This window comes from Hemicordylus capensis, chromosome 1 (assembly GCF_027244095.1).
Source record: "Hemicordylus capensis ecotype Gifberg chromosome 1, rHemCap1.1.pri, whole genome shotgun sequence".
In the NCBI taxonomy this organism is placed as follows: domain Eukaryota; kingdom Metazoa; phylum Chordata; class Lepidosauria; order Squamata; family Cordylidae; genus Hemicordylus; species Hemicordylus capensis.
This window is the reverse complement of record NC_069657.1, coordinates 243,518,570-243,534,031: the sequence shown is the minus strand read 5'-3', so window position 1 is coordinate 243,534,031 and position 15,462 is coordinate 243,518,570. Positions and strand designations below refer to the sequence as shown.

Here is a 15,462-nt window from a genome sequence, read left to right as displayed (position 1 = left end):
GGGCTCATGTGTTCCTTCCTCCTTCATACAACTGGAAGCTTTTGTTTGTAGTTTACAATAAACCATAGTGTGTGTCCCCATTATGTCTAAATACTGAACTGAGCCATTTTTTACATCCCCACCTGCACCATTAAAAACATTAACTTAGATTTGAAGTTGTTTCACCACTTACAACCTTGGGATGAATACTATACTGAATCAAAGTCAAATGCTCACTTTTCTTCTTTTGGAAGTCAACTGCTGCTTCAGGTGGTCTCTCATCATCACTAGACATCCCCTCATGGTGGTCAACTTTGTAAGAACACTCTCTTTTCTCTCTTCTGTGTCTCCTATATTTGTAATTAAACAACATTAGTGACCCTTCAATACATCTATTTTTAAGAGAAAGAACATCATGAAATGTTTTCAGTTACAGCAACTAGAAAAATGCAAGAGAGCTAAATACAACTGGAAACACATTTCTCTCTTACACCCAACAGGTTTACTAGCAGAGTGTACAAGTCTATGAGCCCATGGATTACCCTCCACGGGTCTGCATGAGTCACTGTTCTAGATGTGCCTCCCAAATGCAAGCCCAATCAGTGCCTCGTGCAGAGATGCAACATACAGTCATCTTTGTCTGTCTGTCTCAGGGGTAACTCAATCACACCCAATGCAGAGACATGGCAGAATTATTCGCCCCCAGTGGAGGCTGTTTGGAAAGACTCAAGGCTAGAGAAGTGTGCCATAGATATTGATAAAATCACCTCTTATTTCCTTCCATTATTTGATTCTGCTCAGGCCTAGAAATGATTGCCTATATATTATTAATTTCTTTAACTTCCCTATAAGTAATCTTCACAAAATGACTTTGCCGGGTCAACAACTATAATAATCATATAAATGATACTGAATCATATCCTCTCTCAAATGTACAAGCCCAGTTCCATGACATACATGCAAACCATGAAAAATAGTCAATACTTTTATTATCAAGGTTATGCATTTGTTTTAATTACCTCCGAGCCTTGCAGTCTTCCAAGAGTTTCTGGATATCATCTTCCATGCACCCATTACTTGATTTACTATTCTTGGCTATCATGCAACACAAAAACAAGAACATTTTTGAACTCTGCTTCTCTATTTCACATGCTACTGTTAGAAGATAGGGCTAAACGTAACTGCATCCTTTTGCCTGCAAATAGAAGTAGGCTTGATTCTCAATTGCTCCCATCAAGTACTATAGGACAAGGTAAATGGGCTGCAATCTAGGACATGTCTGAGAAGTGGCTTGGTCCTCGGAGGTAGGCAGCATCTCACTTCAGTGATGTCCTCAAGTATATATCTTTATTTCCTCCCTTACAAGTGAATACTTGCCACACAGGGGGGTGAATGAAGTGCTCCACTACGGACAGTGTAGCATTAAGGATAAAAACTGTCTTCCAGCCCTGTGAACTAGTGCACACTTATAAGGATCCTGCAGACAAGTGTGAAGCATTCTTATGTGTTCTCCCCAAGAAAATTCAGTGCACTCCCTAGGGATCCTTGCAAGATATAGGCCTCTCCCTTCTCACTTACTCCACCCATCATAGTGGCAGCCATTTTGATAATAAAAAGTAATGTCATCACTTCCATTAAGGTATAGATTATTACAAAAAATAACAGAGGCATAGATTACTGGACACTGACAATGGCAAACTTCAAATTTAGATTTAAGTTTAAGACAGAATGCAAAATACATTGCACCACATACCATCTTTACCCAAATAAAAGATGATTCTGAATTTAAGATGACCCCCTTAAAAAAAAAAGGTTAAATATCTGCATTTGTCCCAAATAAAGAGGACTCTGAATTTTAGATTTCTAACATCAAAGAACTTGGAAGGAAAAAACTAATCTTGGATTCAGGTAAATACAGTAATTTACAACCTGCTTAAAACCTTTAATGCCTACATTTTTGGGCTACATTAATATTCTCTGCAGCATGTTCGTGAACTGTTAAAAGAAGGTATTACTCACTTAATAATTGAATATAAGAAGATTCATTTCTCAAATCTTCTTGTCTACGTTTCAAAAGAATTTGGGCTTGTTGTTTGAGAAGTATGTACATTTCCAATTCCAACTCATTAATATGAAATACCTGTAAAATATCAACCCATAATTGTTACATTGGCAACGTTCTATTCCACACACTGATAACATAGTAGTATCAACTCCCAAATGAAAAGTATCTATATATATAATTCTCCTGGGTGTGCCCAGGAGAAATGCGTCCCGGCAGCCCAGCTGATTGGCTGGGCTGCAGGGGGCGCCTGATTGGCTGGCAGCACACCCAGGAGAATTCGCTGGCTGCGGAGGCAAGGCGGCGGGCCCAGCGAGGCGGTGGGCCCAGCAAGGTGGCGGCGGCCCCGGCCGTGGTGGCGGGGCCCAGCGAGCGGCGGGGCAAGGCGGCGGGGCCCAGCGAGGCAGCTGGGCCGGGCCCGGCCGCGGAAGCAAGGCGGCGGGACTGGCCGGGCCGGGCCGCGGAGGCGAGGCGGCGGCGGCTGCACGGGTCAGCTAGTTATTATGAATACTGCATCATCAAAGAAGTACCTTTTCATTCAGACAGTCTATGAGATTTCCAATATATGTTTTCATAGCTCTGTAAAATTTGTAATTTGAAGCAGCATTTGAAGATTTCTCCAATTCTTGGGCTGCGGTTTTTGAGTCTTCAATATCTTTAGTGTATTTTTCATATTCTCTCTGGTGGCTGCGGTGTATGTCTTGTAACAGAGCTATTCTGAAACAAAAATGCATATAGGGAAAAGCAGACATTTATCTTTTTCATAGAAATGATTAAAATTAGGAGGAAATGCTCTGCAAAGGTTTCCTTTCTATATGGTCAGATTTGTAAATATTCTCTTTGTTCTACTCTTAATCTAAAATACCTTCACTTATATAGGTCAGCAATTCTATGGAATCCAACAGCAAGCTAAGTTACATTCAATCTAAAATATGTATTTTTTTTTAAAAGGGAGCATATTGTTAAGTATTAATATACAGTTGTCAGAACTGCTTGCTGAATAACAGATAAGACTCTTCTGACTTGACACGATACAATAAACTTTATGTGGGCTAAATTTTCTCAGTTCAGAAATTTCAAGAATGTGATGTTCACAGAGTCTATGACTATTATTACAGCCTATTTTGTTAATTATGTATGCAACAGCCCAAACACAAAAACTTACAAAGTGAATGATCATCATTATGGTAAAATGACAATACTATAATGATCTAGTACTTAACACAGAGATCAGGGATTTGCATGGATTTTGAAAAAGCTTCACAGTATACGCAACAGTTTAAAACATTTATCCAATATTTCATATAGACTATTTCAATGTTTATTCTGAATATGTTTACCTTCTGTTGAGCCTTTTCTTTACGATTTCTGTATTTATAGGTGGTAATGATGCAAAGGCATCAATTTTAGTTTGTGTTTGTTTGGTGGTAGACAGAGGAACAGCTGCGTAAATTCCCTATGATAAAACACAAACACACACACCCCTTAGTTTCCATCTGCAAAAGTCAATCAAAACAGTACATTGATGAATTATACTGGAGACACTTCAGTTGCAAATAAAAAGATTGGCAACGACAGTATACTACATATTAACAAAATTCATGGGCTGATATCCAGGCTAATTTACTCACAACCAAGTCCCACAGATATTAATGAGACAAGTTAGTCAGTGGAATTCATGAGTAACTTAGTCTGGATGTCAGCCATGGAAAAGAAAACAGGGTCATCAGTTCCTAGGATTCATTCCAGACTTTTGACATCCCCTTCTTGCATCTGCCACAGCTTCACCATGATAAACCCAGCCTTCATGTCAGACAGGTTGTATAACTTCCCCCTTCCCTCTGGATGTGTGTGCACGCTTGTGATTGGTTAGGCTGTCTTTTTGGTTCGTAGCCAATATTAGCTTGTCCCAGGTGTTTTTTTAACACTGGAGTCTTGGCAAATCTATAGGCCTTCTTTATCAAAAAATATGGTGGTGGAAGGCTGTGATCTGAACGCAATCGATAATCTCTATATATGCCTTTCAACTGATCACGCAGCCTCCTGCAACACAAGTCAAACCAGTTATTAGATCGTTTTCCATTATACACACAAAGAGCGTGTAGATAGCTAAAGAGCGAAATCTTTTGAGAAAACATACCTTCTAGGTCCTCATATGCAATAATTGCTTGTGGATCCGGTTGATCTAATACAATTAAATTATACAAATCACTTCCCTCGGGGGAATCATATAAGGTATTCAGCTCATTTTCAACTTCCTTTGACCACTTGATTTTACAACCCAACTTAGCTGATCTTTGCTCACACAAACAAGGGAAAGGGGTGTCCCCCGTCACCCGAGGTAGATCTAAACAGGTGGGCATCAGGAGATGGTCACTAAAAGTTTGCTCACCCACCTCAAAAGATGTAACCTGGGGGAGCGGGAAACGATAACATAGTCGACTGCACTACTCCCCTGCAAAGAAAGGAATGTATATTCGCCTGGAATATCCAGCGATATGGTACCATTTAATAATAACAAATATTCTACCTTAGTGGATTAGTTGAACTCCAGACTTATTGATAACTTGATTTTTGATAGTCAATTTGGTACAGGAGATCCCTCAATGCAATCCCCCCCAGTTCCATAAATGAGAAGCCATTAAGGCACTGTCATCTGTACTGCATCTACAATTGAAATCACCCATAAGGTGATTTCCGCAGCATGCGGATAATTTAGTATTGCTTCCATTATATATAAATCTAACTGTTGCCAGATATTAGTGAATAAACTGGAGGTTAAACCTGGAGGGATATATACATTGAACAGCAATATATCCCCACTTAAAGCTTTAAGCAGAACAGTCATAGCATACGAAGGAAGATCAAGCAAACAAATAGATTTTACATTAAGGGCTAGTGATACACAACAAGCCAAACCCGCCTTAGACCTTCCCCTGTTGCTATCTGAATGGGCTTTCAATGCATGAACAATATAACCACTAATATTCAAGTCTTCTTTGGACCAAGTCTCTTGAAACATTAAAATGTCCCATTATTGCAAGAAGGTGATAAACTCCATATCAGACCTTTTCCCAGCCCACTCAGCTATGTTTCAACTAAGAATTTTCCAATCAGATTGCCTATAATTTACATTATGTTCCTCCATTTCAGCGCAGGAATAGAAATCAGATGAAGTCTCTATAGGCAGAAATCTAGAGCCGCTTCCTAGCCTAAATGTAGCCAGTGGGGGATTCATTGCTGTAAGACTGGACACTCCATCAAATGAGACAGAATCAACATTTAGATTGTAAAATCCCCACTTAAGAGAATCTGGCAGAAGATGTCACTTCTGCACGGGAGATTTCACCAGCTTATCCGAAACTCCACTTAAATTTGCAGAGGGTAAAAAAAAAAATGGAGATTTTGGTCTGTCTAAGATGATGGGAATCTAAAGTAGGCAAGTTATTTAATTGATTCCTCTCACAAGAAAGCAGTAGGAGGAGCCTTCTCTAACAATACAGGTCTCCCATTGACCTCCTGAGGCACCTTCTTTCTGTGCTTGTTTAAGGTCTAATTCATAGGAGCTATTGTTTTGTCCTGATTGTTATGTATTACTGTTGGCATATTGTGTTTTTAATCTTTGTATGTTCTCTGTATGGCCTATGGCTGTAATAAATTGATTTACTGGCTAGGTTAGGCTAGAAGCAGGGCCGTCCCTAGTGGGGTGTGGGGCCGGAGGAGAATCAGCATGTGTGGGGCCTCCTTAACATTTCATATCATTACAGAATCATACTGATTGATGACATACAGTGTAAATAGTGTGAGTAAGGTTTTTGGACATGTCCAACCAGCTTTATTTGCTAACTTGGCAAAGAGGCACCTTTTAACGTGATGATTCTCTTTATTTAGCAGGGGGGAGTAACTGGCCCTATCCACTCTCAGCATAGTACCTCCAGTGACTGTTGCTGGTGTCTATCTTATGTTTCTTTTTAGATTGTAAGCCCTTTGGGTACAGGGATCTATCTTATTTATTTGTTATTTCTCTGTGTAAACCACCCTGAGCCATTTTTAGAAGGGCGGTATAGAAATCAAATCAAATCAATCAATGCATTTCTAAAGAAATAAAATAAAAAGCACAACACATGCTTCACAGTTCTCAGACCTTCTGGGTTGCAAATCAACCTGAGTATAGAGCATTCATAAAATAAATAAATAAATATTGTTTGTTCCAGAAGTTTTTGTAGTTTTCTGCCATGAAACAAACCTCTTATAGGACATTTTGGGTGGGGTATTTAAAAAACACCCCAAAAACCCAAAAATTTGTCCAACCCACTTAAATTTAAATACACATATTCCTCCCACCCTGCCCTACATCTCTGCTCAATACCAAAGCCCTATGGGAAGCCAATCACTAAATATTCAGGGTGAGGGGATAACCACAAAAAGTAAATCGCATCATACCTCCATTATTAAGGCTGGGCAAAAGGTCTGCAGAGAGCTCTGGTGCTGGACACTCTCTGCCTGCCTGCCTGCCTCCTTCCTGAGCTTCAGGGCGGCCTGCATGAAGGCCTCTCTGGAAGCTCCGCCCACCCACCAAACAGCCGAGAAGTGGGGAGAGAAGGAGCTCTAGCAGTTTGCCTGGGAGCCTTTCAAGCTGCACGCAGACACAAAAGATCGACTCTGGCTGGGCTGCAGGGAAGGATAAGTGGCTGGGACTGGAGGAGAGAGGAAGGCAGGCTACACTGCAGTGTGCCCAGAGCGGGGCCAGTGCCAGCGTGGGGCTCGGGGCAATTGCCCCAGTCGCCCCACCCTAAGGACGGCCCTGGCTAGGTGGTTTTAGATTGGTCTCTAGCTGAATCCACCAGTCTGGAATATCTGTTGGGTAACCTTTTGGTTTCATTAACTTCAAACCCTGATCACCCCTCCTCCTGAGCACCCTCCAATAGCACAGGGAGCTGTCAATTCCTCCACACAACCTTCTAGTAAAGTTTAGCCCCAGATTCTTCCTTCATTGGAGAATGGGCAGCACTTCTCCTCCAGTCAAAGAAGCTGTTTCTTTCTCTAGTCAATTTCCTTCACAACCTTTTGCAGCTTTTAACCCTTTCCTTCATTCCTGCTTAGCCAGTCCCTCAGGGTAGATCATTCTTTCCCTTTTATCCAACTCTGAGGCTGTTCTCACACACAGCCTAAACCAGGCTAGGAACACCTAGCACGGGTTAGGCAGCACGTGAGAGGGACCTCACCTGAGCTCCTGAGGGATACCTGAGGGACGGACCACCTGCTCCCAAAGGTTGCTACCCGCCTAACGAGGTCATCGGGGGGCGCCTCTGCTCCAGGTGCCGACAGTGAGGGAGGCTTGGTTGTCATGCACGTGGGACAGGGACTTCTCTGTCATTGCCCCCAGAGTCTACAATGCTCTCCCAGTGGCCATCTGCTCCTCAGTCTCCATCACAGTTTTTAGAAAGTGTGTGAAACATTGGCTTTTTACCCAGACTTTTATATGCTTGTTCTTATTGCTGCTGCTTTGTATCTTTTATGGTTATATTGTACTTGTTTTTAATCAGATCTGTATTTTTATATTCTAGCTGGTATTTTAAGTGTAATTGTTGTAGTTTTGTTTTTAAACTTTTGTGTGAACCTCCTTGAGACTGTTTTAATGGAAGGCAGTATAGAAATCTAACAATCTAAAGAAAAAGAAAGAAAGAAAGGACTTTAACCCCATTTCTCTATTTTCCCATCCTCCAATAAGCTTCCACAACCATCGCAATAGTCCATAGCAAAGATGCTGTCAAATCTCCCCCCCCCCATCCGCACTCTTTTTATGTTGGTTTGTTTCTCTCTCTTTCTCTCTGCCTGTTCATTGAATCCACTGAATCTTTTCTCCAACTTTGCCTATTCATGGTCCTTAGAAACCCTTTAACCCCCTTTGTAGTAGTGTTTTGGTGTTATTCAGACCACCACCGCCTCCCAAACCTTCAGGGCAGGCCCTGACTGGTATACTGCTGCCACCACCACTTTTTCACAAGCTGGGAAGGTTTTTCTGACTCCTTCCCCCAAGGGTATATCAGATTGGGTTGAACTGGATACCCAGCCTCCCTCACAGTTTCACCAAAGACCTGAAACTAAAGTGATTCCTTGGGGGGGGGGATATTAGGAAGTAGGGTTTGGGAGGCATGTGACTAGGAGCCCACCTTGCCCCACTGAACACTCATGAAACAGTATTAACTCAAAAAGTGTTATTATTAAAACAGGACAAAGTAGAGCAAATGGGGAAACAGGAAATAGGCCTCTAAGATACCCAGGCAACACAGAAAAACAAAAGAACAAACTAACGCAAAACTGTAGTCTTGTCTCCTTAAGGCTGTTGTACTCCATAGGCCTCCAAGTAACCTGCTCAGCAAACGCTGAGTAAGGCCTCAGGGAGAGAGATAGAGAGGCACTTTTTCTCACCTTCTCTTCTCTCCTTCCCAAATCTCCTAGAACACTGAAGACACACACAAAGGACCAGAAACCCCTCCTCCCAAAAGAGAGGGGAAAGCTAACTGCTAATTTAATTGCTTCCCTGTGGGAGCCTGTAGCCAATTGCAGAGATTGGCAAGTGGACTGACCATGTCATCCCTCCTAGCAACTAGGCCCAGACTTTTGCTCACTACACCCTTCCTTTCTGCTTTGCGGTTCTATATAGTATACATATCAAGGAATCCACTACATATTCAATACCTATACCCGTTGCCCCTCACCAACTGCGAGGGTTCTGTTCCTGGAAAACCTCACGGTTGGCAAATTTGCAGTAGACGAGCCATTGAAACTATGGGCAAACAGGGGGTTAGGGGAATAGTGGTCACGGAAAGACCGAAAATAAGATTTAAAAAAGAGAGATAGAATCACCCCTGGAAATGTGCCCCCCAGACCCCTGGAAATGCCCCCCCCTGAACACCTTTTTTTTTTAAAAAAACCTCGCCAAACCGCGGATACTCGGGTTGGCGAGAGTGGTCACAATTTCCCAGTCATGGATACTCAAATCCGTGATTGGAGAGGGACAACTGTAATCTACTAATCTATTGAATCCACCATGGTTGTAATGATTCATAGGTTGGGTTCTGTGTACGTCGGAAAGCCCTGTATGTTCATATAATTTAATATGTGTCAAGCCTCAATCTGTAATCAATAAAATATATTTCTATTGGGACTATTAGCCCTAGAGTGAAATTCCTTTGTGTGTGGGGGGGGGGGGGGACTAGTGTCATAACTAAGCCTTGCAATACAATAAGGAGGTGAGAAGTACCCCACATTACATGGTATTGTACCGAAATCAGCCTGCCCTGAAAAACATGAACATGGCATATCCTACCTGAGAAAGTTTGAGCGCTTTCTTTATTTGCTGTTCTTCCCATTCATTTTGCATTTCATCTTCTTCAATGTCTTCATCTGATATGTTTTTTAAAAAACAGCAAATGTGAATAAATATACAGACATACCTTGTAAATTCCTTATCACAGTCTGTCTTCAAAACAACTTAGTAAGTATGCTATTCTAATGCCATTAGAACATTTATCCACAGAAAAAGCAGTGCTATTGTGCTTACACAAAAACCTACTTCATATATATTGTTCTATATTTTGCACAGCTACACTAAAAATACTTTGGGAACACTACATCAGAAGTAAAATGTTGTGACACTTGCAATGTAACAAAATATAAAAGCATGGGTGCACCAGAAAAATAGAATATACACGAAGAGATGCAAAGTATCAAACTGGCCAAGCAGGAATATTTTATTCTTATTAAAAAAAACCTCCTAAGAAGCCAAAAGCATTTCAATTTAAAGTCTCCTCCAGGTTCTCTGTCTTTCGGAAAGATCCCTAGAAAGTTGTTTTTAAGGTGCATGGTTATTTGTTTTTTAAATATAGGTTCTTCTGCCCTGAAAATTTTTAATTTGACACACGTTGGGCTTCCTATGATTTTTAATTTTATAACAACTTTCTGCTTATCACCAGTTTGACACTCATGGGGAGAGTATTTAAACACATTTTCATGACCTGCATGATAACCTGTTCCATCCATTTTTTAATTTAAATTAATTTTCATTCTATGTATGGGCTGTCTTTGGCCTTATGAGGAAAGTTTGCCGTGCATGTTAAAAACCATGCAGTAAACCCTGCTACAGTAAAACCATGCAGGTTTTACTGTAGCAGGTTCCTTAGATGCATATGAGGGGTCAACTACTGCTAAGAATGCCAAAGCAATGCTATTCCTACAACACATTACAAGGGGGCAACATTTACAAAGGAGACACTCTCATACAGACCAGACAGAGTAAGTAAGACTTACTGAACAAAATGGGACTAGAGTAAATATGCATAACTGCTTCTTTATGTGAAAGACCTACCAAAAACAGAATGTTCACCATACATATTTTTCAAAATATATACTGGGATGCTCTACTGGCTTCAGTAAGTCTTACCTGCTGCATCTGGCTGTGCGAGTGTCTCCCCCAAGTGATTTGCATGCATGTGCATGCATACGTACACATAGAAAACCCTCTCTCTACCTTCCACCTGAAAAATGCAACTGGTAGCAAGTGCACTATTTTTGCACTAAGCTCCTGCACCAGTATAAGCAAGACTAGCCTGGTTTAGTGGTGTTGTGGATTTAACCCAGCCTTTCTGTCAAAGCAAGCCCATGTGAGGGGAAGAAAAATGCTGAATCATCCTCTCCCTTTCTTTCGCCCACAAAGGCTGTTCCTTCAAAACTAAAACTGCCTCTTTAGTAGCGCTGCCACCACACCCTAATTTTTGCATAGTCTCTCACCCCCGGATTTTGGTGAATGTCCAGGGAGACTCTCTTTCTCTTTACTATTGGAAAAGTACCCAAAAAACCAACAATACAACCCTCCACATGCAGCCTACATGTGATGAGAAGACTTGGAATTGCTGCTGAGCAATTAAATTTGAGGCGTGTGTTGCACCATAGCAAAACCCCTTTTCCCGAGTTAAAAATCCACTAGGAGGTAGGTAAAATACAAACAACAACAAAAAGAAAGAAACTTTATTCAAAATACTAAAGATTGCTTCTGTCTGAGGCTTTCACAGCTTCTAGTTACAGGTAAAAGAAACACTCAGTACTTTACAAGATTACTTCCAAAGAGCACTCCAGCTGGTACTGGAGTGGCACACTTTAAAAATCGTGGTTACCCAGTTTCAAGGATAATTCAAAAAGCATCCCAGTTGCAAGGAACAGGGATATAGGAACCTTTAAAAGCACCTTTAAAGGTTACAGAGACTTTTGCAGTGCCCTGGATGGATAAGTGGACACAGGTTCAGCATTCCTTAGCTTGTTATGTTACATACAAAACACAATAAAACAGTTGTAAGGATTTGCAAAGCACACCAAAGGAAAGTAAGAAGTCTAACACAAGCTAACAAACAAACTGTTCCATGGCTAAACCCTTCAGAGGCCCAAAGCCCTGAATCCCTTCCCCCTTTAACTCACCCCAAACTCCAGGAGAGAATTCAAGTTTCCTGCAATCCTGTCTTTCAAGGGTCTGTAGATGTCCTTCCATGAGAGAATTCTCCCAGCTAGCTGTTGACCATGAGGCAGAAAAACACCCTTGCTGCTCACTAAGCCTTCTGCCCGTCCTCTCTCATCTACTGCCTAACTGCTTCTGAGACAAAGAAACCCTTTTCTTCCTCTCTCATGGCCCTGCCCACCATGTGCTGAGTGGCAGATCCCTAACCTGTCAGGACAGTGTACACTTCCAGTTCGCTCTTTAGAGGAAAGGAAAGGCTGTTATTGGCTGATCGTTACAAGTGGTCATTGCCATTATACGAATATTTATATACCACCCCTCAACAAAACTTCCCAAAGCAGTTTACAGAGATATAAATAAGATGACTCCCTGTCCCCAAAGGGCTCACAATCTTAAAAAGACAAGACAGACACTGGAGGGATGCTATGCTGGGGAATTGCTCTCCCCCTGCGGAATAAAGAGAATCACCATTTTAAAAAGTGCCTCTTTGCTCAGTTAGCAGGGAATTATGCAAACATTTCCAACATGTCAGAGATAATGTCATCGAAGTAAATATATAGATCAATTGCACTTCCAAAGTTTGTGTACCTTCAATCTCTTAATACTTTGCCCCTTTTACAAGAACAGGTATTTTGTTACAGGAGAGAGAGAAAATGGAACTTACCTTTAATCATTCTGTCTCCAAGAGCTCTGAACTTGGGAGCAAACTCAAGTCCCTTATTATCAGACTCATCCTCAGTCTCTTCATCTTCAGTTTCTTTTCGTTGAACTGCATCATTGGACACATTCAATGAAAGATAGTTGCTTTGAGCCCTGGCTAAATGACGTTTTCTGCGGGCTCTCTTGATAAAAGCTGCATCAGGAATATTATCTGCACTGAAGAGAAGAAGAAAGTACCGAATAAGTGTTTGTGGTTTACATCAATGTAGTCCTAAAATTAAAGTATCAGTCATCTTCAGAAAATTAAGAGATTCATGATGTCTTAAATCAACTTTTTTTTTTTTTACAGCTTTACAAATACCTGAAATTGCTTCATATTGCATCTCAGATTTATTGCAGATTCTGCTTGGAAAATTACACTTACATACCTGTCCTCTGAAGAGCATTCAGATACTGAATCACTGGAATCTTTGTAATCAGGAGAGAGAGGCTCATCTTCTTTGCTCATCTGTTCAGGATCAATACCCTTCATTTCTGACAAAAACAAGAACCAAATTTAAGTTTCAGCTATTGGACATCAATATGGTATGCAATTGTTTATTAGCAAGCCATTAATAAGAACCTAACTTTGCATATATTGATATGCTGCTCAAATGCACAAAGCAGGCACAAATCTTAAGAATTCAAAAAAAAATTTTAACTACAGTATATTTTAAAAGATGATATATATATTTTTAAACATATCAAAAGAAGAAGAGACAATTTGACAACCTGTGGATCACAGAGCCATGTACAACAGGAAGATAGGAAACAAATGAAAGATTCAGAAACAGATTGGATATTTTGTTTGGAAAAGAGATTTCATTTCCATCTTTTTATGAAATGAAAATATCTTCTTCATAAATTGTGAAGTGTTAGACAGTTGAATGAATATGGGAGACACATTTTTAAATATTCTGTGTATTTCTAGTGGTGTTAAATGCTATAGGTGGTGCAGCAGGGAAGCAGCTTGCTTAGAGTGCAAGAGGCTGTTAGTTCAAGTCCCGGCCGGTGTACTTCCCAAACTGTGCCTAGTAAATACATTTGTAGTCACCTATATTGGGCAGCAACAATATAGGGAGGTGCTGAAAGGCATCATCTCATACTGCACAGGAGATGGCAATGGTGAACCACTCCTGTATTCTACCAAGAAAATCACATGGAATGTGAAATCAGTGTTCCCTCCAAGGCATGCGCTCACCATTTTTACTGGGGGGAAACCAAGAACAGGGGATTAATTGTTGAAAGGAGAAGTACAAGCATTGTAACACACCACTGCTGGCTGCAAGAAGCAGCCAGCAGTGGCAGGAGTGGTGGATGAAGGCAGCAGAGCAGCGAGAACAGCAAGTGGGTGAGTGAGAGTGTGACAGAGACCACCCATCTGCTCAGACAACGGGGACTGCCTGCCCACATACCCGGACAACGGGAGGTGTCAGGCAACACATGCGAAGGGGCGGGGGGCTGTGTAGGTGAAGGGGGTGCCGAAGCCAGGCTTCATCTGGGGCCAGTGTGAAGTTTACTTGACTAGGAGTAAACCCCATTGAACCTGATGGGACTTGCTTCAGAGTAGCCATGTGTAGGACTGAACTGAATTAAAGAATAGAAGCAACCTTGGAGAAGCCGCTACCAGTCTGTGAAGACAATACTGAACTAGACAGACCAATGGTCTGATTCAGTATATGGCAGTTTCCTATGTTCCTAATTGTATTGATTACTCAAAATATGATCTTCAGTTCCCCACGGGGGGGGGGGGGCGGAGGGAGGGACTGTGTATACAGTATTACATATATGCCCAGCATACAGGGGTGAGTTCAACCAGAATGCGTGCATGAGCTTTAGTTTGTTTAAATTTCAATACTGCACACTGAATACAGGTTTACTATAGAATGAGTGTCCATATGTGCTCCTATGAAGAATCACTCTTGTATAGGTTTTTTATTTGATAATGTTTAGCCACCCCACTCCTTGTTTCATAGCTAAAATGAGGATTTCAGTCTTTGCCTCCCACACTTTGTACTCCACATAATTAAGAGCCAGTGGTGTAGTGGTTAGAGTACAATAGTGCGGGCGCCAGTGGGTTTTTGTAAAAACAAAAAGGTGCCGGAACTCTTAAACACCACCAACATATATTGATTCCTATGCATCTCTGCAGGGGGCACATTGCCTGCCCGCCCAAAATGATCATAATGCACAAACCAGACTATTGTAGTACTATATAAGCATAGCAGTAAATTCACCTTTATCCCTTACTAATACTTAAGGTATTTCATACCTGCCAACAAGTCCCTATTTTCCCATTCAGGTGAACAGGAAAATAGGGACATGTTGGCAGGTAAGATCATAATAAAAAGGCTGAAATATGTGTTTTTGTTTCCAAGAAGAAATTCTGAACAACATACTTCCCTGTGGATACCAAATTCTGCACTGACAATCCTGACACTTAAATTAGCTGCACTACTTTTTACACCAGAATATACCAAGGGAAATGTCGAATTTTAAAAAAATATTTTAAGGAAGAATTTCTGGGTATAATCACCATATTTTAACTGTTCTTATTCTCAGCAGATTTTAACACTCAATAATCAGATCAAGAATTCCCAAACAACATGCCCCAAAGCAGGTCCCTTCCTCCCAACCCTTCGAAAGTGGTGCCTGCCAAGTCCCCCAGGGCCCTGATTCATCCTCTTCTCCACCCAATCACCCTTCCCTCTTGAGCGAGTCCCTCTTTTGCCCTCCATGAGGATTCAGTCTTTGTCGGTCTGCCTCAGAGTCCATCATCCACTAGAAGGAGAAAGGCTGGAGTGGTGGCACTGGCTGGCAGCAGGAGCACAGACGGGGCTGTGTGGGGTGGGACTGAGAAGAAGATGATTGGCGCAGAGTGGGGGGCTGTGCTTTGGGGACCACACCACACAAAACACACTGTGCTTTGAGAACCACACCGACTGGTCAGGTGCAGCGGCGGAGGGGCAGGAAGGAGGAACCAGCCAGCCAGGCTGACTCAGAAGAGACAGTGGGGGCGGTTTGGGGGCCAGCAGCGGCCAGGGGCCAAAGACACTGAGTCGAGCTGAGCTCGGCTCTCCAGGCTCAGACAGTCAGACTCACTCCGTCCGCCTCGCCTAGGTTGCCATGCCGTGCATACCGCAGCTGACTTGGAGGCCGTCGGCTGCTGCACACACCGCACACATGAGCTCTGAGCCAGTAGAAGGCAGGC

General features: G+C 41.9%; 1 protein-coding gene across 2 annotated transcripts in view; it reads right to left on the bottom strand.

Moving 5' to 3' along the window:
* Positions 1 to 15,462, bottom strand: part of GCFC2 (GC-rich sequence DNA-binding factor 2) — a 102,194-nt gene that overhangs the window by 11,658 nt on the left and 75,074 nt on the right. For both annotated transcript variants that reach the window (XM_053283887.1, XM_053283889.1), the window contains 8 exons: positions 12,641 to 12,746; positions 12,217 to 12,428; positions 9,375 to 9,451; positions 3,382 to 3,497; positions 2,572 to 2,758; positions 1,999 to 2,119; positions 999 to 1,074; positions 217 to 329 (listed from right to left, as the gene is read on the bottom strand). In XM_053283887.1, coding sequence (XP_053139862.1) covers positions 217 to 329; positions 999 to 1,074; positions 1,999 to 2,119; positions 2,572 to 2,758; positions 3,382 to 3,497; positions 9,375 to 9,451; positions 12,217 to 12,428; positions 12,641 to 12,746 — 1,008 coding nt within the window. The remainder of the gene's footprint in view (positions 1 to 216; positions 330 to 998; positions 1,075 to 1,998; positions 2,120 to 2,571; positions 2,759 to 3,381; positions 3,498 to 9,374; positions 9,452 to 12,216; positions 12,429 to 12,640; positions 12,747 to 15,462) is intronic.